The sequence below is a fragment of the Porites lutea genome, chromosome 1, assembly GCF_958299795.1.
Source record: "Porites lutea chromosome 1, jaPorLute2.1, whole genome shotgun sequence".
Classification (NCBI taxonomy): Eukaryota; Metazoa; Cnidaria; class Anthozoa; order Scleractinia; family Poritidae; genus Porites; species Porites lutea.
The window spans coordinates 8,995,503-9,023,269 of record NC_133201.1 but is presented as its reverse complement, the minus strand read 5'-3'; the positions used below and the strand labels follow the sequence as shown (position 1 = coordinate 9,023,269).

Here is a 27,767-nt window from a genome sequence, read left to right as displayed (position 1 = left end):
CTGTCTTTATAATGCTTCAGGATAATAAATATGGCATTCTTAGGCAAAAGCCATAAATATACCACATTCTCTGTCAGTCATATTAGGCAAAATTAAAAAACAGACAAATAAACAAAGAAAACGGCACAGACCACAAGAGAAGCATATGAAGTGCTAGAAGCCGAATGATCGCCTAAAATTGTCGCCTTTACTGCAGGGTTTCATTTCTGTATTTACCAGATTCTGAGTTCTCTTCCTCATCAAGATCTGGGACACCGCATCTTGGTTTGTGCATTTCTTTGATAGTGGCAGCATCCAGGTGACCTGTCTCAGGGATTTCAGACCGTTGCTGAAACAGCCTTAGAGCGTCTTTGAGATTATGATTTCCATCCTTGAGCGGTGACAAGTAATGGTATTGTTTGAGAAATTTCTAGTTAAAAATGATCAAAAATATGTTTTGCGTCACGATGAATTAAAAATAAAGCAACATCGGCGAGTAGTATAGTACATGGCGGCACCGGCGCATATCATATATGGGGTACCGGCGCATTTCCATATTAGGGGATTTTGTTGACGTCAGCATTTTTGGATCCGGTTTGAACCGGTTTTGGGCGGTTTGTCGAGACTTAAAGAAATAGCGCCGCATACTAGTATGCAGATGGTGCGTTCAAATAAAAATAATTTTATCCATAGTAATAATATGAAGACTAATCGTAATGAAGTTATAAGAAGATTATTATCTGGAATTACAAATGATGACCTCCAAAACTTAGTTCGAGTACGGGAAGAAGCAAGACGCCCTATTCCTACTCCACGAAAAAGAATTCCTACCCCTGCCCCACGAAAAATGGGGGTCAAGCAATTAATCCGTTATTTTGAAAATAATAACCTATACAAACCACCAAGACCAATTCCAGCTCCTAGAACAAAGAAACAACAACCAGTAGCAGCACCGAGGACAAAAAAATTGGTGAAAAACAGAGGGCGCTCAAAGGTTTCACCAAATCATATGAGATCGGTTTGAAGACTGATAGAGATGCTTTGGTGCAGCTTCAAAATACGAGACTAGCAATTAGTAGATTATTTAACACTATACTTAATAATACAAAAGGTTTCAAATTTGTGGAGACGTTAAAAGTAACCTTTGTGAAGAGAAAGGATGATGATAATATTTATAAGCCAGCTTATTTCAATAGTAGAGTGCAAATAATAATTAATCCTAATTATTTTTTATCAAGTTTGCAATTATCACAGCAACAAATATTAAACGGTATTGGTGTTTGGTTGTCTGAGGGCAGTGGTTGGACTGTTAGTAGTATTAATGAGCATTATATAAATACAATAGTGTATGAGCCGATGAGAGGTAATTCCTATATTCCTCTACCGGTAAAATTACAGAATTCTGCTAAGGGGTTAATTAATCTTCAAAATAAGGATAATGAATGCTTTCGCTGCTGTCATATACGATATTTGAATCCGCAAGAAAAGGATCCCCAGCGGATCAAAAAGATTGACAGAAAAATGGTCCAGGAATTAAATTACCCAGGAGTAGAATTCCCTGTCGCTGCTAAACATTATGGCAAAATAGAAGAGCAAAATAGCATTAATATTAATGTGTTTGGTTATGAGAATGAGCAATTTTATCCAATTCATGTCTCAAAGCATAAAAACGAGAAAGTATTGAACCTGCTGTTGATTACACAGGGAGAGAAGCAACATTATGTTTTTATGAAGGATTTTAATAAGATGATGTACAATAAGACTAAACACCAACACCGTAAACATTTTTGTATGTTTTGTCTCCAGTGTTTTAGCACTGATGAGATACTAGCAAAACATAAGAGCAATTGCATGATAATAAATGGGGAACAGGCAATAAGGATGCCCGAGGAGGGCAGTACGGTCCAATTTCAGAACTATCATAAGCAGATGCCAGCACCTTTTGTAAATTATGCAGATTTCGAGGCAATTACAGAGAAAGTATCTGGATGTCAACCAGATGGTGTTAAATCTTATACTGATAAGTACCAAAAGCACACTGGCTGTAGTTATGGTTATAAAGTAGTCTGTTGTTATGATGACAAATATTCAAAACCGGTGAAAATTTATCGAGGGGAAATCTATTAGCTACTTCATATTGGATATGCTCTCGGAAGTAGAATATTGCCAAAAAATGATTGCTACTGAGTTCCAAAAACCACTCCAGATGACGGACGAGGAGGAAGAATTATTCAAGGTTGCCGAGGAATGTCATATTTGTGGGAAGAAATATTTAGATAATGAAGTAAGAGTCAGAGATCATTGTCACGTCACTGGACAGTATAGGGGATCAGCACACCAGGATTGTAATTTGAAGCTAAAGCTTGACCCAAGTAAATTTAAGGTGCCAGTCATTTTTCATAATTTGCGTGGGTATGATTCCCATTTTATAATGCAAGAAATTGGATCAATCGGAAAAAGTAATAATTTGAGCATTAATTGTATCCTGAATAATATGGAAAAGTATATGGCTTTCATGCTGGGTAAACACTTGGTAGTTTTGGATAGTTTTCAGTTTATGGCCAGCAGTTTGGAGAGATTGGCCGCTAATTTACCCATCGATGCGTTTAAGTATACCAGTCAGGTGTTCCAAGATGAGAAATTAGCACTGATGAAACAGAAAGGAGTGTATCCTTATGATTACATGGACAGTTTTCAGAAGTTTAGTGATCAGCAACTACCCCCAAAAGAGCAATTTTATAGTATACTGACAGATGAGAGTATCTCTGATGAGCAATATCAACATGCCCAATAAGTCTGGATTACTTTTAATATGAGGACAATGGGCGAGTATCATGATCTGTATCTGAAATCTGATATTCTCCTATTAGCTGATATTTTTGAGAATTTTCGTAAGACCTGCCATCAGTATTACAAAATAGATCCCTGTCACTACTTTACATCTCCTGGGCTATCCTGGGACGCTATGTTGAAAATGACCGGTATAAAATTAGAGCTTATAACGGATATTGATATGTTTCAGTTTATAGAAAAGGGATTACGCGGCGGTATTTCTTATATTGCTAACCGACACGGGGAAGCTAATAATAGATATATGGGCGGGTATAATCCAGAGAAACCAAGTAAGTATATTATGTATCTAGATGCGAATAACCTTTATGGATGGGCGATGTCTCAATATTTACCAACAGGTGGTTTTAGGTGGATGACTGAAAAACAAATACAAAAAGTTAATATGGCTGCTTGTGCAGAAGACAGAAAAAAGGGTATGATTTTAGAAGTCGATTTAGAATATCCTAAAGAATTACATGAGCTGCATAATGATTATCCTCTAGCCGCGGAGAAAATAAAAGTTACCAAAGAAATGCTTTCTCCTTATTGCAAAAATATTCAGAGGCAGTTTGGAATAAGTATTGGCCAGGTTGCTAAGCTAATTCCAACACTATCTAGTAAAAAGAATTATGTGTTACACTACCGAAATCTACAACTCTATTTGTCTTTTGGTCTCAAACTGAAGAAAGTACACAGGGTATTAGAATTTGGCCAGTCTCCCTGGCTCGCACAGTACATTAATTTTAACACCCAAAAGAGGATGAATGCTAAGAATGCATTTGAGAAGGACTTTTTCAAATTATTAAATAATTCCGTATTTGGAAAAACCATGGAAAACATAAGAAAGCGCGTTGACGTGAGATTAGTGACTGATCAAAAGAAATTATCCAAACTTTCAAGCAAACCGACATTTGTTAACAGTAAGATCTTTAGTGAGGACCTTGTGGCGGTTCATAAGATCAAAGAAATATTGACACTCGACCGGCCAGCTTATGTGGGTATGTGCATTTTGGATCTGTCAGAAACTCTCATGTCTGTTTTCCATTATAATTATGTCAAAAGTAGGTACAATAACAAAGCAAAGTTATTGTTTACTGATACAGACAGTCTTTGTTATGAGATTGAGACAAAGGATATTTACAAGGAATTATGGGAGGATAAACAAGTATTTGATAATAGTGATTACCCGAAGGATAGTCTATATTTTAGTGTGGAGAATAAGAAGGTAATTGGAAAGTTTAAAGATGAAGCAGCTGGCATGCCAATCAGAGAATTTATTGGTCTTCGAAGTAAAATGTATTCTTATGTGAAAGACAATGGTAAAAATGAAAAGACTGCTAAGGGTGTCAGAAAATATGTCATCAAAAAGAATATCACACATGACAATTATAAAGATTGCTTATTGAATGGGAAACAAATGTTACATAGCATGCGCACAATTAGAAGTGACCGCCACCAGATTGGAAGCTACGAACTAAATAAGATTTCATTGTCCTGCTTTGATGATAAAAAATATATACTTGCTGATGGTAAAACTAGTTATGCATATGGTCACTATAAAACATTAAATTAATAGCTCTAAAGCTGAGGTCATACCCTTATTATAAAAATTAACAAAACTGGTGGCCACCAGACCTTCTCAGGAGGACTCCCCCTTTTTCCCATCCCCCCGTTCCCCTCAGTCCCTCCTGAGATGTTTTTATTCTTATTACCCATAGGCCGGCCATTTACAGGGACCCATAGGCCAACCATTTACAGGGCTTTTCCAAATTTCATCTCATTTCACTTCATCTCATTTTATCTCATTTCATTTGTTATTGTTTATTCCCTCTCGAGTTTGGGGACGAACCAGCACTCCTATGCACCTCGTTCTGCCTTTTGGGCATCCTCTTACGAGTGGTTCTCAGTGCAATTACAGCTCTACTCAACGCCCTGGACACCGTCTACAAGGGAGTTTCCCCATTTCCCATATATTCCCTTCCAATGTTAATGATGGAGCTGCGGGCCTTCACCCCATCATTAACAAGGGTATCTGGTTACTAGCATTACCAGAGGGGGCCCGCATTTTTTCCACACCAGTAATACTTTCACCAAGATGCACTCTAGTAATATTTCAAACTAGCCCTATATATGAGTCCAATTCAATATTCTCAAAAATGTGGGATGTAATTTGTGTCCTCCTCCAATGGGTTTTTCCCCCTGGTAATACGCAGTCTCAGTGGAAGCAAATATTGTATAAAAGTAAAAAATCTAAAGATAGTGTATAGAAATGTGTAGTGAAGAAGTTCACGAGTTATTGATCCAGGAAAGTCATATTAATTGTATCTTTTGTAATAAACAGATCCATGACCCTGGTAAGCCCAAGCGATATTTTTGTTGCGAAAATATGAAACTGATAAAGGATAAACTTCTTGTGTGTAAGAATTGTGGCCAAGCACATAATTATTCAATAGCAGACGAGTATGTGGATTTTTATGAGAATAGACACAGGATAAAAAGAAAGTCTGTATACCACAGAAAATATCATATTTTGAATGTCATCAATGATATTGCAGACGATAATAATATACAAGTTGGTTATTATAATAGGGAGAAGATTCTGAGAATATTTCGGTTGATTGACCAAGTTATACCGCAAGTCAATAATTTTCGCAGAAGACGGCTTATTAGTGTGAATTTTATTATAAAACAACTTTTTGATATTTTAGGAGTAGAATATAAGATTATTCCTCTCACTCGATCAAAAAATACACTACGATATTATGAAAATTGGTGGGAGAGAGTTTATTCCTTAATCAAGGCCGATATTAGCCGTCTGGTTTCTCAGAATTCAGACAGGAAGTAGAGGGAAAGCCCCTAACAGCAAATAGATTTTACTCATTGAGCGAGAGGCCTTGAGGACGAGGTTGTTGTCTCAAACTCTCCGCCATTTTGTTTTACATTTTCTCTTGGATGGGAGAGGAATTTTTTAGCGTACTGCTTTTCGAATCTTGTCACTAATGAGGCGAAATCGATAACTGTTTCATCGAGGACTGTCATCTCCTTCAAGAAGTCATCTTTATCAAAGGTACCACCTCGCAGCGAAGTCCTCAACTCGACTAATACTTTACTGTAAGTCGTGTAACAAAATTTAGATAATTCTATTTTTTTCTTGTAGTCTTTCGTCTCAGAAAATGTTTTTAGAACTAAACCAGCTCCTGATACGCTTCCTAGAATGGCTGGGTTGGCTGTCAAACCACCAGCAACAGCTCCAACTACTATCAGGCCAGATGATGTTATGTTTAATAGGAGATTCAGCTTCTTAAAGTGTTTATAGGCCTTTTGATAAACCCAGAACTTGAAATGATAATACTTGTACAGTTCTTTGATTTCCTGTATCTCTTCTTTTGTTTTGCTTTTATCTATATGATTAAACCGAAATATGTTTTCTTTTTCACTCATTATATTATTGGTCTAGACAAGTTAAAGAACATAAGAACCGCCTGATTTTTCCTGCAACATAATTCTATGAAATTCTAAAGAATCGAAGTCATGAAAGTTTGGAGTGTACATTACTCTATAGATCACTGTATCTTCTGAGAATATTCTGAATGTATAGGTACTTTGATATGTTAAAGTTGATCTTAGTGTTAATGTTGCACTATGATTACTGATTGATGCCTTTGCTGCTACGTCACCCCCTGTACCTTTCTTAGTCAACCAAAACACAACGCGTTTACCATTGAAACTGTTTAGTAATGTAATAGAAGTTTCGTTAGTTGACCCATGACCAGTAGTTTGCAGTTTTAATTTCTTTGTTGTTTTGTCATAAATCAAATGTGGTCTTTCATAAGCTCCATTACTCATCAATGTTTTAATACTAAATGATCTTTTCAGCCACAGTTGCATAACAACACAAAGAGTAAAGCTCCTTTTACCGAATAATTCCAAACTTAATGTGGTATTTTTTATCCTCAATCCGCCCTCCCAAATATTGGCAGTATCCATTCTAGGAAAATAGATATTAGGTAGGATGCCTGAAACCATGATACCTGATATTCCTATTATTATTTTATAGTTACTAGCATCACTTAAATCATAAAATTCCTCAAATATCTCCCTATATGCATTATTCTTTGTATAAGGGCTCAATTTTGTATCCGAATCTTTGACCATCTTCACAGTAGCAGCCGAATTATTCTTTGTTTTATCAGGCGCAATATTCAGTATTTTCTTTCTGTTCATATCCAGATCTACATTGTAAACAACTTCAGTCGGCTTAATATCAAATGCCGTATGATAATCGTATGTCTTTTGGGGATCGATCGATGACACTTTTGCGAAAACACCATAAGCAATCATCCAGTTATTTGTCCGATTTTTTGGGTAATTGTTGAGGTCAATGCCTGTCTGAGGTATATCAACGTAAAGATTCAGACTGTAATATGTACCTGATACAGCTTTTTGAAAGTTTACAATTATTTTTATATCATACATACGCAGTGTTCCCACTACTATTTGTGTACTGGTGAGAAAACTTTTGTACCGTAAAACCAGCAACTGATACCCCCTTTGATGTGGTTTTATTAATTGTAGCAACTGATTTATGCCATAATTGGTAATCTGAATTGACGATTTCAATACAAAGAGTATAATCTTTATCCTTATTAAGTTGATAACAATTGATTCCCATTCCATAAGAGTATCCTCCTTGCTTATCTTTTACAATGGTTGTATTTAGAACTTTGTGGTTGTATTGATGGTAGTTACCATCTTGGGGCATTAAATTATCAATTTTAGTAATGTCAAAACTATCGATGTTATTCGGTTCGAGATCAGTCCATGCTAATCTATTAGTCATTAGATACTTAAATTCATTATTGTAATGGCTGGGTTTAACATGTGATTTTTCTAAATACTGTTTATTAACAGCATCAGTAGCATTAGTTGGGTCAGCTAGTCTGGTTATTTTTTTGTTTCCCATGTTCAAATTACCAGTCATAATATTAGTGCCCCTCCTCTGTAAAAATTTATTGTTGGACAATCCAACAGATGCTACTTCATCATTATATTCGTTCCCGGATTGTATAATACCAATTAAAGCAGCATTAGAAACAATGAATACATTGTGTGATCTTCTATACCCAGGTGGGGTATACTTATTGAAGAATTCAAAGTCCATTGCATCACCATTTGCTGTTGCTGTTGCAAGATTAGTGATTTTATTATTGGACATATTTAGTGGTCCAGCCATAACTCCATTGGACTTATTCAGGAATTTATTTCCTGTCCATATTTTTGTAGCTGGTTGATTATCACCATTTGGTTGTGCTACATTGTATATCCTATTATTATTATTCATATCCAAATTGCCCGTCATTAATCCACCAGAAAGCGATAGTTTAGTATCAAGTTGATTTTTAGTTACGGCATCGGTGAAAGAAGTTCCATTAGCCATACCTTTCAGTTGTTTACCTAACATATTATAATCCCCCCTTGGTGTGAGATTAAATCCAACACCTTTTGGTCCTTGATCACCTTTTAGACCGTGGTTACCCTGATCACCTTTGGGTCCTTGAATACCCTGATCACCAGCGGGGCCAGATGGGCCAGGTGGGCCAGAAGGTCCTTGAGGGCCAGTAATACCGTGTTTTTCTTTCGTATATGATTGATTATAATTAGGTTGTTGATTAAATATTCCCATTTTATAATAGTATATTAGTTATTTCCATAAAAGTTTCTTTTGACAGTCTTCATTGGTTTATCCACATATAGGAATGAGTAGGGTTGTGTTGTTGCTTTAATATACTGATCCTTTGTTACATTCAACTCTCTAGAAATCATATTTCTCTCATTACTACTAGGGAAATCATAAATTACATAATGACTGCAGTTTAGTCTGATATCTTTTGGAGTTTTATAAAATGATTGTGAAAGGTAAATAACACTGCAGTTCTTATGACGGCCTTGAATAAAATAATCGATAAGCGGCTTTTGATTTTTATCACAAATGAAGTCATCAAATATTACAATTTTCTGGGCATCGCTCTCCAGACTATTTACAGGTTTAATGTCATCATTATTGCAGTGCATTATGTCATAGCCAACCTGGCTACTAATATCATTCATTGTTTCTATCATGTGTCGATACTTTTCCTGTTCCAGATTTTTGCCATATAAATGGATCTGGTCATAGTAGACTAATGGTTTCATAAGTATGTGATAAAGTAGATTTGTTTTACCCGAACCTGAATTGCCACAAATCAGCATCCTAAAATTGGATTTGGGCATGTACTTATACAGCTGTTTGAAGTTTGTATTTTCGTCTTCATTGAAATCATAATTTGGAATATCCATATAATATTATGTTAGATAAATTGAGATAAGTTTTATACAACACAATAGTATAATGGATATAGAAAGATTCAAGAGACTCAGTATTCCTAAAATTGAAGCAGGAAAAATGACTGAAGTTGTTAGGGATGTTATAAAAGAAGTTCGAACTAACAAGCAAAATGTTTACGAAAAGACGTCTGAAGACCTGAAACCTCTAACGGAAAAGTTTGATAAGGAGATAGAGGAGATCAGTAAATTGAGAGAAGATGTTAATAAACAAATTGTTCCATACGCTGAGCAAGTTCAAAGATTAGCATTACCAGGCCCAAGTGGTGAGGTGGCACCCAAAATGATAGCTGATATGAATAAAGGATCAAGAAGAATTGGCATTCATACAAACCCAGGAATTGCCATTACTAGCTGACATCTTTTTACGAATCCTAAAGGAACCAAATTATGCGAAACAAATATTAGAAAAATCCGGTGCAATAAATAAGAAATTGGGTCAGAAAAAAGCCCATTTGAGCACAACAAAAGCTAACAGAAAGAAAAATAAGGATGAAATTGCCGAGTATACTGAAGGAATTGATATCATAAGAAAATACAGACAAGGAATTGGTATTGTAGAGGAAGGCACGAAAACACTGAAAACTGGTCAGGGTATTTATACACAAAAAAAGAGGAATGCCTATAAGATTAACCCTAATACTGGTGTTTATGGAAATGTAACAATTGATGTGCCCAAACTTTATGGCCAGCTTAAATTAATTGCTCATAAGGATGGTAAAAAAGTCTACGCTAAGCAAGTGGACTTTGATACCCTTGATCTGCTCACAAAGCGGCTCAATAGTAAAAAGAAGTATTCACCATTATCAAAAATGGTATTCGGTGACCTAAACAGAATAAGTGATATTCCAATTCACCGAACAAGTAATAAATACAAAAAAATCGGTTCAGGGGTTGTTTATTATAATAATCCAGCTGACCTACTGGACAGATTGGAATTATTAGGTGGATCCATATTGGCTGGAAATAATGGCGTGAAAATGAATTTTCCAAAATTGCTCACACACTGAACAAATTAGGTGTTCTAAATAATATCCAGCTTAATAGTCTGTTGAAGGAATATGTAATCTAATAATATAAATGCAAGAAAGAGCAATCCATATATTATCTGTTAATAGACAGAAAATCGGACGGAATAAAGCAGAGGACTTCATAATCAAATTTGATCCAGTGTTAAAACTCCAAAATAACATGACACATGAAATAGCCTTGGATAAGGCCACTATAACTTACAGTTGGCACAATATTTCAGAACAGTATCAAAATAAGGAAATAAAATACTCACCTGATGGTGGCACATCATGGGAAACCGTCACATTTGTGGATGGGATGTACACTTATTTAGACCTAAATGACTATCTCCAACAGTACATGAAAAAGAAAGGCCACAAAACTACTGATGCAAAAAAGGATGATGTAAACTATATTAATCTAACATTCGTATTATCGACATACAAGATTCTCATTAAGATCGACAATAATTACCAACTGGATCTGAGAAATAGTAAATTTGGCGAGTTAATTGGATTTACAGAGAAAATTGTGACAAAAACAGAATATGGGACAATTCTTCCCAATATCACAAATTCCATTGATATGATCGACATCAATACCGATGCTATTACGAACAGCATATTGAATGGTGTTAATAGTAATACGTTAGCAGTCATTCCAACTGACAATTAACTAGAAGCTTTCCATTCACATTTGAACCCAGAAGACTATTGTTTAATGAAGTTTCCCAACTTAATATTTCACAAATGAGGTTTTATATCACAGACTCACTGGGGCGACCAATTGGACTAAATAAGATTTACTGGTTTATGACATTGATATTGCGATCCAAACCAGCATAATATCTAACCTAATAATATACAATGAGACAATCAGGATTTAAGAGACGTTATGATGTTAAAACGGGGAGATATGTTAAGAAGCATATTTATGGAGAAGGTGTTACCGATGTTTTCAAAACAATTTGTAGAAAGCTATCTGGAAAGACGATGAAAGAGGCTGCTAAAACGGCAACAAAAAAGGCCGTTCAAAAAGCTGCTACTAAAACTGGTGAATATGCTGACGAAAAAGCAGGCGATAAAATTGTTCAATTATTAAGCAAAAAAAATAAAAACACAAAAATACCAGTAGCGACATCGCCAATAGAAAATCCACAATCAAGAGAACTCACCGACTACGAAATTAATGAGAGGGTGAATCAATTACTGTCTGGAGGCCAGATGAGAAGATTTATGTAATCTATTATTATATGAAATCATTTAGAGATCCAAAGTATGTTGAACGATATGAAGATGTTATTTTTGACGTAGAAACAGCACTAAATACAACTGTCGCCAATAATGCTCATCAGAAGAAACATGGCTATAGGTTTGTTGTTGATAACAGCGGAGAGGTTACACCATGTGACTGGTATAATGCTCTTATCAGTCTTGATTTTAAAGTAGTCTTGCTGGCTAATGGAGGTAACATTGCAGTAGCAGATCATAATGGTATTGTAAACGGGTCGTACTCACTGTTGAAACATTTTGATATTAAATTGAATGGCAAGAAAGTGTACGATTGTAATGACGCGAATCATGCGATTAATATTAAAAACTTGCTTGAGTACAGTCCCGCTTACGCTGATAAGACAGCTAGTAATGAGTTTTTCTATCTTGATACAACCAGAAATGCGGAAGAGCGGGAATTTACAGCTGATGCCGCTAATCACATAACCACAAGAAGAGCAGCTTACAATAAGGGTTTTGCCCTTCGAAAAGCACTCTTATGTGTCTCATCTACAGTAAATACAGAAATACCACTGAACCGATACTCGTTTTTCGAAATGTTAGAGGATGAGCTGTTATCTAATACAAGAGTTGAGATGAATTTTGAGATTGAGTCAGATGGTAATCTTATTTGGCAAGCCGAGGCTGATTGCAGGGTGGTTATCACCAGGATGCAATTGTATGTTCCACGGATAACCTTCAATAGCACTGCACGAAAAATTGTATTTACCCAAATTTGCTCGGTGTAAATATGGTGCAAAAAAGTGCAAACTAGGGGGAAATTAAAAGCAAAGATGGTAAATACCGCATTTGCTTGTCAGATTACATGGGGGTGTAAATTTTAGAGCAAATGCGGTATTTACCATCTTTGCCCTTTATTTAACCTTAGTTTGCACTTTTTTGCACCAAATTTGCACTGAGTAAATTTCGTGTAAATCCAATTTTTCGTGCAGTGTAGTGAGGGCCAAACATCCTATATGAGCCAATACCTTAAAAATCATAAGTGGACTTATTTGAGAGAGAATATTGAAAGATCAAATAGTAGTCAGCAGAGAAGTGGGAATTTCAGAATCTCTTCTGGTATTTCGAAACCCCGATACGTGTTTGTGTTTATAATCAATGATGCGAATATCGATGCCCAGACAGCTAATCCATTCTTGTACAATACATTCTCTGTATCAACTGACCCAAGAACCTTATCCAGTTGTCATCTGGAAGTTGCAAATGGAAATTAATACCCCGAAATACATTACACACCAAGTACTGATATGACTAGAGTCTTTGGGGATGTGTTGAAATATGTTCACAAAAATAATGAATACGGTGAAGGGTCATTACTCAATAAATCTAATTTTAGTACCCTGTTTCCATTGTTATATTTCGACTTAACAAAACAAAAAATGGACATTAAGGATGGCACCACAAAACTGACATTTAAATATGAGCTATCTGGAACAACGGCAACAGCCTACTCAATTTACGCATTAACATTATATGAGCAAGATGTTGAGCTAATACAGAAGGATGGACAAATAACACTCAGATCGTAAATTGAATATGGTTAAAATTATGTAACGTATATTATATATAAGTAATGACGAAATATTATCCTTATGGTGTGTCACTTAGTAAAGGACAATTGGAAAAGCTCTCGAGAGCTTATAATAATAACTCAGCAATAACCATCAGATTAGCCAGAAATGAGTTATCCGGTCCAGACGAATTAATGCTCACAAAAACTCAGATCAATAAGCTGAGAAAAGCAATGAGCCAGGGTACAGGATCGGATATCAAAATATCAAAAACACAAATCAGAAAGGCTGTTAGACAGGGTGGTAGTTTGTGGGGACCATTAATCAATTTAGGAAGCAAGTTGTTACCTATGACAATACCCCTAGCCAAAAAAGCTATTGCACCACTTGCAACAGGAGCGTTATCAGGATTAGCCAGTTTAGGTGTGGATAAAATATTCGGGAAAGGTCAACGAGGAGGTTTTCTTATTCCACAGGATAAAATAGCACAATTGATTGCGTACAAACATTTACTATCCACAGGCCAGAAAAGGGATATTCTCAATGCTCTCCAAACTGGTAACGGATTAGTTATCAGACCGACGAAAACACAGCAGGGTGGTTTTTTAGGAACTCTGCTAGCGAGTATAGGAGTCCCACTATTACTAAACACATTGACGGGAAAAGGACTGCAGGCTGACAGAACCGGTTGCGCTAATACAACATCTGTTTACGTTCCCGATACAACTAATGGCCACGGAATGTATAATCCGTATCCCTACATGTCACCACCTTTTTTTTGGAACATGGGAAAACCCAGTTGGTATGGGAGTAAAAAAAAAAAAAGAAAGGGAAAGGGACTGCTGCTCGGAAAAAAATAGCCCATTCAATTCAATCCCCATTCTAGGAACAATACTGTAAGATTCATAAACAAACCATTATCGAACATTGATTCGTTACTATGGGTCAAACAATTAGGAATAAAATATTTTAGGGGTATTTACAGCCGTGATAATTTACCAGACAAAATACACAAATTGGAAACAGGAATAATTAATCTTGATGATTCAATGGGCGGGGGCAGTCATTGGATTTGTTATAGAAACGTGGATAAGCAATATTGTGAGTATTTTGATCCGTTCGGATTAATCATGCCTAATGAGATTAAACATTATCTGAAAACAAGCGGTAAAAAAATAGCGTACTCATCAGATGAAATACAAGAAAGAGACAGTGTTTTATGCGGTTATTGGTGCTTATATTATCTTCTAGAGAGACAAAAGGGTAGATCATTATTAGACGTTATACATAACCCCAAATTCAGTTTTACAAATCAAATGATAAATCACCAATTTCTGATAAACTATTTTATGTAATCCATATATATAAGATGACTGAAAAGTTCTGTGTTTATTGCCAAGAAGTTACTCCACATTATGTGAATCAATATGGATGTTTCGAGTGCTGCAACTGTGAGCCCCTGAGTGAGAGTGATTATGAGTCAGATAGCAACCATGAAACTTATTATCCAGATAGTATTGATAGTGAATAAACACCTCTCTAGGCAAACAGCGTGAAACACGCGGTTAGCCCATCTTTATTACCCCAAAAGCTACCCCGCCGTTTTGGCGGGTCAGGTCCCAGACCATTTTTATATAACATAAATATATAATAATGGTGAAATCTTACTGTGTTAAACAGAAAAAGCAAACAGAATGTGTAGAACCTTCGGGTTATAAAACTGCCAAAATGGTAGACTTATGTTTTGGTGCACTTGTGCTGAGTGTGGAATAAAAAAGTTTAAGTTTGTCAAAAATAGAAACTAATTGGGCCCTCTCAAGCAGGGGGCGATTTACTTGATACCGCCGTAGGAACCGCTACTGATCTATTTGTACATCATGCCCTACCATATATGGCCAAAAAGACCGTTGAGATGGGAAGGTATTATGGGTCAGAAGCATTACGCAATAAAAAGTTACAGAAAAAAGCTATAGATTATGCTCTAGATAAATTGAATCCAATGATTCAGAATGTCGGTTCTCAAGCTCTTAACCAATTATCAACTAAAATACGACCAAAGAAAAACTACGAAACTAACAGAAAAGATCTTGATGGTGGTGCTATAGATATCCACAAGCAGATTGGTAAACTACCAAGACCCGCAGGTGGATGGACCTTACCAGGGCATAAATATACAGGCCCCTACAACGATCTCGAAAATCAAGTAAGATACAATCCAGAAACTGGTGAAATATTAGAAATTTATGATCAACCAACTGGGCCAACCGATGCCGTGGCCATGCAGCATGATGTTGATTATAGTGTTTGTGGTGATAACCAAAAGTGCAAAAATAAAGCTGACCGTAAAATGGTAAAATCGTTAGACGCCATTCCTTATAATGAACAACAATGGGGACACTGGTTAGCTAGAAATCTAATAAACACAAAACAGAAACTCGGTCTTGGTTTAAACTAGAAAAGCCGTCGGGTATCAGTTGGCAACAACAATTAGCGGACGAATTACATAAACCAATAAAACGCAACTTTACTCGGCGGCGTGTTATTACATCCGGTATTGACAAAATTTGGTGCTCAGATCTGGTTGAGATGCAACAGCTCAGCAAATGGAACAAAGGTTATAGATATCTTCTCATGGTTCTAGATCTATTCTCCAAATATGGCTGGATTGTACCATTAAAGGATAAGAAAGGGGAAACTGTCACAGAAGCATTCAAAACCATCTTCAAGGAGGGCTGCAAACCACAATATCTTTGGACTGATAAAGGGAAAGAATATTATAACAAAAATATGAGGGAATTATTGGAAAAGAATAACAACTCTATATTCAACCGAAAATGAGGAAAAATCTAGTGTTTGTGAAAGATGGAACCGTACAATTAAAACCAAAATGTGGAAACAGTTTACTGTCCAGGGTAATACCCAATATCTTGACATACTGCCAAAAATATTGGAGCAATATAATAACACTAAACACAGTTCCATTAAAATGACACCTGTAGAAGCTAGTAAGAAGAAGAATGAAAGTGCCGTATATTACAATCTGTATGGTGATATGAAGCAGTTGTCATCTAAGCCCAAATTAAAGGTTGGTAATAAAGTTAGGATAAGCAAGTATAAAAGAAAGGTGTTCGATAAAGGGTACACACCTAATTGGACAGAGGAGATATTCCTGATCGATAAAATCCAATCCACAAACCCAATCACATACAGATTAAAAGATCTCAATAATGAGGAAATACAAGGCAGCTTTTATGAGCCCGAATTACTACCAGCAAACAGGATGTATTTCGCATTGAAAAGGTCATTCGGAGGCATTATAAGAAGAAACAAGCTCTTGTAAAATGGTTAGGCTATAGTGATGACTTTAATAGTTGGATCCCACTGAGCAGTTTACAAGATTTATCTAACTAATAATATATATGGACGATCATGTAAGAAAGCTTGATACTAAAACCCAGAGTAAGGAAACTGAGCTTAATGCACTATTCACTAGAATCCAAAAATTGGAGGAAGAAATTGCTACATTATACCACAAGAAATTAATATCCAAAAAACTGGAATCAGCTGAAATGACATTAACCGGCGTTTTAGGTGCGATCTTTGAAACGGAGGAAGAGGAAGAGTAAGGATAACCATAAACAACTGATTAGCTGGCGTCCATGTTTTGTGGACGGCGACAATACCTGGTGTAACAGATTGTGACGGCAGGTCACTGATTTGATACCCTAAAACGGGGTGTCAGGTCTAATATGCTGAAACAGCACCTCAGGCCTAGCAAACTTTTTAATCGATCATTCTTTTCATATAATATGGTCTGAATGATGATGTTTTTATGTAATCTATATATATATGAAAAGAATGATTGAAAAAAAGCTTATTAATGAAGATTTAGAAATTGAGCTGACATCATTTATTGATGATAAGCAAAATGTTTGGTTCAAGGGTAAAGATGTTGTCCGGATTCTAGGATATAGTGACACTAAAAAGGCTATTAAACAACATGTATCTGAGGAAAATAAAATAATTCAATTAATACATCCAAATCGTTGGGGGGGGGGGGGGGGGGTGAAACGCCCCCTCAACAAAATGACACCCGAGGGAAATATTATACACTCATCAATGAACCTGGCTTTTATGAACTAGTATTTAACTCCAAATTAGAAGCTGCTAAAAAATTCCGTCAATGGGTTTTTACTACAGTCCTCCCATCTATCCGTAAATATGGCCAATATAAACTATTTGATAGTCCCTGGAATAAGATGATCATGATTGGCAATGAGACTGACCTCCATTACAAAATAGTAGAACTCATAAGAAGATATTATCCAGATTCCATATTAGTAGCCGGTCTGGGAGAGAATCAAGATACTGAGGATAAGAGACTAGATTCATATAGGAAAGGATATATGAGAGGACAGCCTGATCTAATGGTACTCGATTACCACTAAGATTATAAAGGCCTCTGTATTGAATTCAAATCACTAACTAATAATTATCATGTGTCAGAAGCCCCCCTGGAGATGAAGAAGAAGTACGTTATTAATGGCTATGCATTTATACTCAGTAATGATTATGATAAAATATGCATGAATATCCATGATTATATGAAAGGCATCAGAGTGCCGTGTAAATATTGCATCAAACACTTTATAATAAGGACACACTAGAAATGCATTATAAAGTTATCCACCGAATTGAAAAATAAAATTATCACAAACTAAAAACAAGTCAGTATCTATTTAACACACCTTTTTACATTCCATAATTATATACATAATATATAACTATATATGTATGGAAGATTTTATCCGTCTTTTAGCCAAACAACAATCTCTATCAGGAGGCACTAGTTTAATATCTATGTATATTCCTCCAAATGGTAGAGTAAGCCTTAGTAAACAAAAGTTGACCAATGAAATGGGACTTGTCTCAAATATTAAATCAAAAGTCGTACAAAAGCACACGAAAACCGCTCTAAAATCAGCATTATAGCAACTAAACCAGCTAAAAGAACCAGGAATTTCATGCAGTGGGTAATTACTGCTATCTGGCATCATAAAACATACTTGTAAAGGATACGAAGGATCGGTACTCATTGAACCTGAGCAAGCGATAGAAAAAGCTGATTATAAATGCGGTAAGAGCTTTTATTTAGATCCTATTTTAGATACTTATAAAAAGAAAATAATTGAAAATCCAATAGTCGACAAAATATTGGATATGATTGCAAAAGCAAATATAGACAGGTTGGATTTTGGACTCAAAAAAATAACCAATAATCATTCTCATGTTGTATTCACAAATGAGGATAAATATCAAAACTATAAGCCAGATCCTGACTCAAAAACCCAAATAATATATAGTCGCAAGCTATTTCAGTATGGTGATATGGTTGGGCTTAGATATTATTAAAATCAAACCTCCCAAAACCGGTTCAAACCGGATCCAAAAATGCTGACGTCAACAAAATCCCATAATATGGAAATGCGCCAGTACCCCATATATGATATGCGCCGGTGCTGCCATGTACTATACTACTTCGGCGTCGTGGTGATAACTTACGGAATATTATGTGCACTTTTGGAGGTTCCTTTTTCCAGATCCTCACTGAGTAAAACTGTACTCTTAGTAGCGTTATAATCCTTGTGGTACCTTAAATATCGACTTAAAAATGCTAAAAAACGTCTTTAAACTAACATTGTTCCGCAGTTTCGATTTTTACTTCTGTTGCATGCATCTCTTGATGCACGAGCCCGTCTTATGAAAAGATTAGGGCTAGTCCAAACCTGCCCCTAGTAGAGGCTAGGGCCAGACTTTGCCATCCTCCACAACCAGCGGGCATTTGAATTTTTGATGTTCCTTCTTGTTAGTTGTGGATGTTCTTAACTACCTCCTTCCCGTTGAATTGGTGTTTAAAGTCTCATCCTATGGTCTGGCTTATGAATAAGCGATCAATGTCCCTTCATAAATACGTTGCTTGGGCGTTGCCGGATCCCTTTCCAATTAAACAATACGTAAGCAATATTATGCATGGATATCCCGCTTATTCTTAGGGTGGCCGAAAGGACATTGATACAAGTAGGAAATGAGGGTCAGATATTTAAACGAAGTCTAACTTATTCGGCCGCAGTGAAATCATTGGACCTCTAGATCTCTTTCTTAATGGGTTAATAAGTATATTTCCAGTCTACGATATACACTTTATCGAAATCGAATTTTTTACGATAAATGGTGTTTCGATAAAAGCGTTGGGCAAATTGAAAATGGCTTAGAACGTAGTTTTGTTAAACACAGGCTAAGCTACTTTTGAAAAAACTCTGTGGCCCTGAAAGTTAAAGCAACACATTAAAATGCGTTTCGTTGGTTAAAGAGAGGCGCAGTTTGTAATATCTCAAGTAACCGTATACTTAGTAATCAACGATGTTTAAACGTTCAGGGATGATCACGGCAGCCTTCTTTGAAGCAATTGACCTCCCGATGAAATAATAATAATAGCAAAAAATAAATAAATAAAATAATAATAATAATAATATTTGCAGCATGCCGTTCAATAAAGCTGATACAACCATAAGCTTTGCGAGTAAGGCTAACTTTGTTTCTTATTTAGTTTATAACAATAAGCAACGTGATGTATTGGAGTTTTAAATTTGTTTTCAAGCAATTAGTTTTTTTTCCTTTTATTCTTCAAGTTATATTCTATAAACTTTTCAGCTGATTTTTAATGGGATAATTAGTGATTTTTCGTTGCACTTACCAACGCGAAGTTCTTTTCGTTTTCATCGAGGGGAGCCCCAGTGGGAGTTTGCAAACAGGTCGCCAATAATATTAAACCTAGTAACTGCTTTCTCTCCATTGAAGACGAAAGCTTGTTAAGTCAATTGGCGCTCTGTGATGTTGCTGCAGAGTCCTGAACATATATATACTTATTTTTCCCTGTTAAAGATATTTACCAAAAGAAGCTTGGAAATCAATACCAACTTTGTTTTTCTTTCTCTTTAAGAAACCTCTTATAGAGAGCATAAATATCAAAATAACCACTTCACCAACTATCGAAGATTGTGCCAAAACTGTCATAACGAACGCAATAAACTTTTTGGCATAGCCAGTCATAAAGGAAGTGTCAGTTTTCAAAGCAAATTATGTTTTAAATAAAATAATAAAAATATGTGTAGCTCTCATCCATGAAATTGTAACGTTTCTTCAATGCTCGCATCTTGATGTATGAGCGTATAGATATATTTTTCGAATTTAACGTAAAAAGAAGAAGAAGAAAAAACATTCTCTTTTGAAAACAGAACAAACTCGCAGGGCATTTTCACTTCCTAAGAATAATAAAAAATAGCTAAAAATTAAGATAATTAATTTTTCGAATCATGAAAACAGGCACCCTAGAAAATAATTCAGTTAAACTATTTTAAGACACTGACCTTTAAATAACTTAAATGAAATTCACAGTCCGAGTTCTCAGTAATTTAACCTCCGAATTAAAAATAGCCAGACTTTTGACAGGCTCCAAAATTACTTTAAAAGTTTTCAGTGTATAGACCGTAGTATTTATTACAAGTTTAACCTTTTCTCTTTAATTCCGGTAAGGCCTCCACCGATGCAGTATTGTAATCAACAGATACTTAAACCGAAGAGAGGGAATATCTTTAATTGTTAACTACTTGATACCGTTTTTGTTGTGTCTTTTTATTTTTTGATATTGAAAGAAAAATATTACTTACGAAGTATCCATTATTTTATCATATGAGAGGGAAAAAAGTCGCTTCCATGTAGAACAAAAGGTTTTTGATGCAAAAAAAAAAAAAGGATGAATATACGGGAAGTTTGAAAAGCCTATAAATATTTCGTTTGAGTACACGTCGTTTACAGTAAGAGGTTTCGGAATTACGAAAAATCATGCCATAAGTAAGTTCGAATCTGTTTGAATGTGATCTTGAAGATCACTTGGGGATAAAAATAAATATAATAAAAATAGGGCGACTTTAAATATCTTCCGCAGCATTAATGTTATTGCAATGGTTTTAAAAGAGTTGTTTTGTTACTAATTTCCTCCCTGTCCATTAAACTCAGATGTCGGCCTTTTAAAGAAGTGCGATTAGTTACTTCCTGTTCAAACCATCTTCGTAATAGATCTAAGTTTTCAAAACAGAGTAATAAACAAGAAGAAAAGTAATTATTTTGGGAAAAAAAAAAAACCTTATTTTCTTCGCTTTCCCTCGGACGTCATTAGTGGTCTTGTGGACTCGACCGATGGAGCCTGGCTCGAGAAGTAAATATTACTGTCACGTGATCATTGACTGTTTTTAAAAGATGGCGGCTTCCCGTAGCCCGAAATTCATCCGATTGCTTCGAGTCGTTTTCTCCTCTCAACAACTGAGGGACTAATAACGACTCGAAGTAATCGGAGAAATTCAGGCTAGGCTTCCAGTGTAAACTTAGAAGAGATAACCAGACGTTATTATCACAGCTAAACAAGGCCAGAATGACACTTGGGACGTTCTGAAAAGAATGAGGTCGGTCGATGATTCATTTGTCACAAGAACCGACGGTGAATCAAGCTTTACTTATCGCGGGGCTGACAGCACGCCTGCCAGCGTTACTCGAAGAACTGATCAAGGGTCAACTAAGGCGGGTCAAACGAGCACTCCGAAAAACTTTCCACAAGCTTTGATGTCCGGTGGAAATGATAGAAGAAACAGGACTTCTGTCGTGCCGGTGTCGATTCTTTCCACTCCAGGAAACCGTAAGAAGGTCAGTGTTCAAACAAATGTACACGCGTACATGTTAGTTCAGCTATAGTTAGTAGTCTGGGTCAGTTTGCATCCTAGTTTCAGTGTTAGAGGACTGGAAGCTGAAGAAAGTCCAGTGAGTAATTTTTTTTAAGCGTTTAATTTGTTTTACAGGATATGCAACAACTTTTGCAAATTGTTTAAAACGTAATATTCAATGCAACGCAAAATTCTTACTGTACTCTTTGGTCGGTATCCGTTCACTTCGATCAGATCGTTCCAAGCCAGATCGTTCCACTTAATAGTCATATAGTTCCACAATATTATAGTCAGCACTTTCACGAGTCTTTAAGCCAGGCCACGAGCGAAAACAAGGGCGCACCTAGTTCTGCGAGGGTTAAGCCATAAGCCAAAAAAAGCGCGCTTCACATCGAGTTTTACTTGGCCCTTTCTTGAAATACAGTATCTGGCCCCCAAAAATGGGTTGTAGGGGCCACTTTGGCGCTCAAGCAGAAATTTCTGTGTACGTGGAATGTGTTTACTGTCGTTTGGTCTACGAGTCGTTTCACCAACGTCCTGTTCGCTAACTACTCTAACTTCTGAAGTCTTTTCGCTTTCGTGTCAGGTCAGTTCTCTAACTGCTTTTGCCCGATTAGTGGCTAAAAGAAGGAGGTATGTACATGCGTATCGCACTTTTTTGTATCATGGGTGAGAGAATAAATTTTGACTGTTTTGTAGTAGATTCATCACATTTACATTTGACATTTTTGGCCTTTACTCTTGTCTGTCATTTGCAATGGCTAAAAGAATTGAATTTCTGTCACTGAGGCAAAGATGTCTTTCCAGTGAAAAATCCCTACGCTGTAACCATGAGGAGCAAGGAGAAATGGCTATATTCACAGGCTAACCTGTTACTTTCTATTTCAGACACCTAAGAAAGCCCTCCAAGTAAGTTTTGAACTTTCAGCCCATCATGAGAGGAGTATAGTTGGTAATGATGACAGACGAAGGTCCCTGCTTGGTTATGATTGGATAGCTGGGATGCTGGACAACACATTATATCTTTCGGAGATACTAGACGACTATTTTGATGATCTAAAGGAGTTTAGGAGAGTTAATAAGGAAGACTGTTGTGGAAAAACTGGTGTAGAGTGAGTGCTTGAAGTCATCAAGATTGTTTTCATGTACTTCAATCATTGCATTCTAGGGTATCGTTTGTCATATTATGGCTGCACATGTTCGAGACAGTGTGTGATGCAAATATATGTAAAATAATACTCCATAGGCTCACATACAACAGACATACAGTACCAACAAAATTTTAACAAAATCCCACAAGAAAAGAATTCCTTCTTTCAATCATTTTACTCAAGAAACCACATGTACAGTATGTGGTCCTTGGTCCGCGCAAGTCCCCGATGCCCTTGGTCCGCGTCTTTTCCGAAAATGATAAAATATTTCGTCAAGAACAAAAATAATAAAAGAAATAGTGAAAGATATCGTGATTTACTGATTAGCATTCTTTCATATGACGAAGTTTCAGCCTTCTTACTGCGGGTGAAGACGCGAAATTAAAGTTTGTTGACAGGTGGGTTAATTTTTCTTTCTTGAAGTTTGGATTTTTGCGGCACGGTAAATTACGTGGTCATGTTTACTTAGCCTGCAAATAACTAAAACGCAAAGGGAAGACTTGCCTTTTTGCAGAACAGGTTTTCAGATCAACTTATTTCTGCTGTTGGAAGCATATTGCTGTAGACGCTGAATTTTTTGTCTTAGCTATTCTTGAAAAATATCACCAAATTTCGCTTAGCGGTCCTTGGTCCGCGTCCTATGACCTTGGTTGAATAAAACTTTCCAAAGTAAAAAGCGACGGCCTTTGTTTTCGAAGAATGTTTTGAAAGTCGTCCCTATACATGTCTACAAGTTCTCTTTTTTAATACCTCGAGTACATACAGGGTTTTTGGTAATTATTTTCGACCGGGCTAAAAACAGCTGGTCGACGTTCGTGCGGGAGACTCAAGGAGACTGTTGTCTGAAGTCTTTGAAAGAAAAGCGGATTATTTTATGCTCACAGCATCTTCCGAAAAAAACTGTAGCTTAATTGCATCAAGAAAAGAAAAAAATACAAGAAATACTGTGTAGATCACGTTTTCGTGTGGAAACTATAACATTTTTAAGTTTTTATCGTGCTGCTTACCTGAGACGCGGACCAAGGACCAGATTCGCGGACCAAGGACCATCGAAAACGGTCGCCTTTTTGCAAATTCCTAGCAAAATATTTAAGTCTGGAGCTTGAAACTTCAGGATTATCGACAGGAACATAAACGCTGTCTTCAGGGAGTATTTCAGCTTGTTACACGAAGATTCGGGTAAGACATTCAAGTTAATGACTTTTACACGCGACCAAGGACCATATACTGTACACGACACAAAACTACATGATCTGCTCCCATTTGGCTAATAATTATTAGCTCGATCGGTAAGAGCGCTGCAGGAGAGAGAGTAAGAGTAAGAAATCCTGTACAAGCCTGAATTTTTGTCAGGCTTTCTTTTTGCAACTGCAAAAGTTGTGTCTATGTACATGTACAAGTGTAACATTGATCTTCTTTCATATAATTCTTCACTCCACAGTTCTCTTAATGATTTTCATATGTTCATAACTTCATCATACATGCACAATGCTGAACAAGAAAGTTACATTCAATTAAACTAAAACATGATGCACAAACAAGCCATATGATGTACGGGTGCAATATATTGTACACCTTTTTTGTCCTTCAAGTCAGTTTGCATGTACATGTACCCGACTGTTCCTTGTTTTGATGTCGTTATTATTGCTGGTTTGTTTTAGCCTGGGTGCCTAATTCAATTTGGTACATGTATATTTTGTTTTGTTATCATGTATTTTGGTTAAAAAAATTAATAGTGAAACTGTCAATGACTACAGTGTTCTCCCTAGGATTTTGGGAAGGCCAGGGGGGTCTTCTGACTCAGATTTTTGATAGTGCTTGTACATTTAAAAAAAAATCAATTTGCTTTGACAAGCTTTTCTCTTTTTGTTCCATGCATCTTGGGTTGACTGTCTGAGTTTTCCATTGTGAGTTGTGATACTGCTTACAATGTGAGCACTGGGAGTTCGGTTCTTACTCCGCGTAAACTCCCTGAAGGGCCCTTATGTTTGTCGGTCAATTTCAAGATGGCTGCCGTTCGGTGAAATGAAACGTTTACACATATTCATCCAATTATAAATCACTCTTACAATCAGTTAATTAGGAGAAAACACACAAGTAAAAACACCAGGACAATGTTTCATCAATGCAATTGAGTGATTTTGTCCCTGAAGTACCTAGTTCTAGATGTCAACATAAGCATCTAATCGGATAAATCTTTAGTTTTAAGCCAGGCGGCAACTATTTTCCAGTGAATTAAGCCAGGCAGCCCGCCTAGACTAAAATTAATACCTGGGGAGAGCACTGGACTATCTTTTTCAGTTACACCTGCAGTATGCATACATATAGATTACTCCAAGCCTGTGGAGGTGCATTTCAGGTTCATGGATTCTGTACAGTGCATGTGCTGTACATGTAGTTGCATTCACATTATTTTCAACTCTAGAAGGGCTGAAACTTTTTTTTTTATACGCGATAAGTGACACTGTACATGTGGGTATATAAATCTTGCACATACGACATGTACACTGTAAAGCTATGAAAAAAAAATATGTATAATTATTTTTTGATGTAAAAAATATACATTATATACGTTGCAACATATCACTCATTTCAATGGTTGAGCATGTCTCGACTTTTATTTTTTTTTGTTCTCCATAGGTTGCCATATTCTCCATTAAAGCTCACTCCTTCAAGAAGTTCCTATAGCCATGCTGAAGATGAGGTAACTTGTAAGCATTCAAGATTATTGTTATAATGTTTCAATGTTGTGCTCTACATACTGTACTGCATGAGCGCCCACTGGTCCCTGGTCCCGCCTATTTTTTGCTCCAACACATAGAAGAAAATCATAGTTTTTTTATATATAAATAAAAATACTGAGCACCCTGGATTTCACAGAGAACTACATTGTACATTTCTGTAGGCTTTCTTTCATCGTTTTGTTAGAGCACAGCCTTGTGTTTTGTTCTGTTTTGATTTGTCTTGTTATTTATTCTCGCAGCATGTTTCAGGTCCATGGATTGGGACAGCAAAGAGACGATCATTTAAAGTGTATGCATTGTCACCTGTAAACAAACAGCAAAAAATCAAGGAATTATAATGACATTTCTATTTTTGCCTTTCGTTTGGCCAATGTGATCAGTTTTTGCCATATAGTTGCATGTAATGTTTTACAGCTTTGGACATCAACCTACCAGGTTAGTTTGTGTCTGTGTAAAAATGTAGTTTACTGTTAATGAAATCAAAGTAAACCCTCTCAACTTAAAAATTGCCTTGTACTAGTGGATATTGAAAACACCATAGGATGCCTTCGAAAAATTTGTAAAATGATTATTAAGATAATATTAGTTGCAGTCAACAATAACTGTTACAAACTTGTGTTGAGGCTGGCAAAAATATTTTTCAGAGACCATAAGCCTTCACTGACTTTGCCGTTACAATAAGTGGTAAAAGGGAATTAAAATGTGAGATCACCTCCCTGGGCTTACACTGAAAGAGAGTATGGGTAGTAGGACACATTGTGCATTTCCCTACCCTTTTTAAGCCAAGAGACATTATTTTATAATCCTGATTCATTTCCTTTAGCATACAGAATTAAGGTAGCTTTTAAACTTAGAAACATGGCAAAACTTGGGGGGGTAATGGTGGTACCAATAGACTGTACTCCATAGACCACTTCTTCTTCAACCTTCACAACCCAAACAGACACCTTGTTCAAAACTCTAAAGGGTGAAATGGTCACCACACCCTAAATCAGCAGCACATACCCATCTAGGCCAAATAAGCCAAGGGTAGTATCGTAGAAAGAACTGCTGAGAGGATAGGGCTCAAGCCCGACAATAACTTCTTTTGATGGTTGATAAAAAATCAATTTTACCTTGTATAATTTAGTTGTAAATCAGATTCATAACTTACACAAACAAGAAACGTAAGTTGTATATTTTTCAAGCCTCTTCTGATTCTCTTTATAAACTTTGCAAAACATTCACTTTTCTTTTTTCTGTTTCTTGTACTTCAGTCCTTTGAGGGATTTTCTCAACGCATACCCTTTCGTGATGTACTCACTCTTATTAGCAACTGAATTAGCCTCTTGTTCTTACACTAAACCACTATAATCATTCAAGTATAGTTCATAACTAAGGGGTAATTTTTGTACCAACAATTTCAAGGAAATACTTGAAACCGAAGTCACTATCTAATACAAAACTACTAATTACGGTATTGCTGTTGGAAATTTATTATCACTCCAATGACATTCCAGTGAAGGATTTGAGGGTTCAGTAAACCCCTCCCTCCAGCCTTTTGATATTAAAAATAGCTTATACTGACAGACCCAGTATATGTGAAGCAAGTGATTGGAACATTTACCCTGGTTTTTACTAAATTGGCCCTGTATTCTGTATTTACGCCCATAAATTGTTGTGCCTCCCGGTGTACACAAACAAACTTACGAACAGCGAAGTAGAAAATCAGTGGTTTAATGAACATTCACATAGGACTGTTACAAGACTCATACCAATATATTGGGGTCGTAGCATATGTTTAAGATAAGGAAGACAGTCGTAATGCCACTGTAAGTGGAAAAATATAAGAAATGGAGTAAGATGGACGCTCGAAAATTCACGAAGCTTAAGAATAACTGAACTGGCCGAGATCCCGAATCACGACAAGTGAAGTCACCGATGAACTTTTCATAGATCACGCCTCCTGATGTCCAAAAGGTCGATTAAAAAAGTTCATAGAAACCTTCTCTTGATATTTGTACGCGGGAAAACTTAAAACCGAGCAAAAACTCATCGTCCTTCCATGTCTGCATTCTCCGCCATATTTGTTTTCAAGGAAAATTTGTACTCA

General features: G+C 36.3%; 2 protein-coding genes and 1 pseudogene across 4 annotated transcripts in view; 2 read left to right on the top strand and 1 right to left on the bottom strand.

Moving 5' to 3' along the window:
• The window catches only part of LOC140934797 (matrix metalloproteinase-24-like), a 31,875-nt gene extending 11,934 nt beyond the window's left edge, over positions 1 to 19,941 (bottom strand). Inside the window, exons 1-2 of the mRNA XM_073384365.1 lie at positions 19,761 to 19,941; positions 217 to 409 (exon numbers count right to left, since the gene is read on the bottom strand). Coding sequence (XP_073240466.1) covers positions 217 to 409; positions 19,761 to 19,859 — 292 coding nt within the window. The 5' untranslated portion in view covers positions 19,860 to 19,941. The remainder of the gene's footprint in view (positions 1 to 216; positions 410 to 19,760) is intronic.
• On the top strand, positions 2,186 to 4,384 carry LOC140948023 (uncharacterized; annotated as a pseudogene).
• A 1,511-nt stretch (positions 19,942 to 21,452) lies between the features above and the next one.
• On the top strand, positions 21,453 to 27,324 carry LOC140934777 (migration and invasion-inhibitory protein-like). 3 transcript variants are annotated; one of them, XM_073384346.1, is made up of 4 exons: positions 21,453 to 21,763; positions 22,669 to 22,892; positions 25,572 to 25,635; positions 25,915 to 27,324. In XM_073384346.1, exons 1-4 carry the CDS (start codon positions 21,521 to 21,523, stop codon positions 26,011 to 26,013), a joined length of 630 nt encoding a protein of 209 aa, XP_073240447.1. In that variant the 5' UTR covers positions 21,453 to 21,520; the 3' UTR covers positions 26,014 to 27,324. The 3 variants fall into 3 exon arrangements, 2 of the variants coding, with proteins under 2 accessions (XP_073240447.1, XP_073240454.1); XM_073384353.1 differs by having other exon boundaries at positions 25,572 to 25,642; XR_012165125.1 differs by lacking the exon at positions 22,669 to 22,892 and having other exon boundaries at positions 21,623 to 21,763; positions 25,572 to 25,642.
• The last annotated feature ends 443 nt before the right edge of the window (positions 27,325 to 27,767 follow it).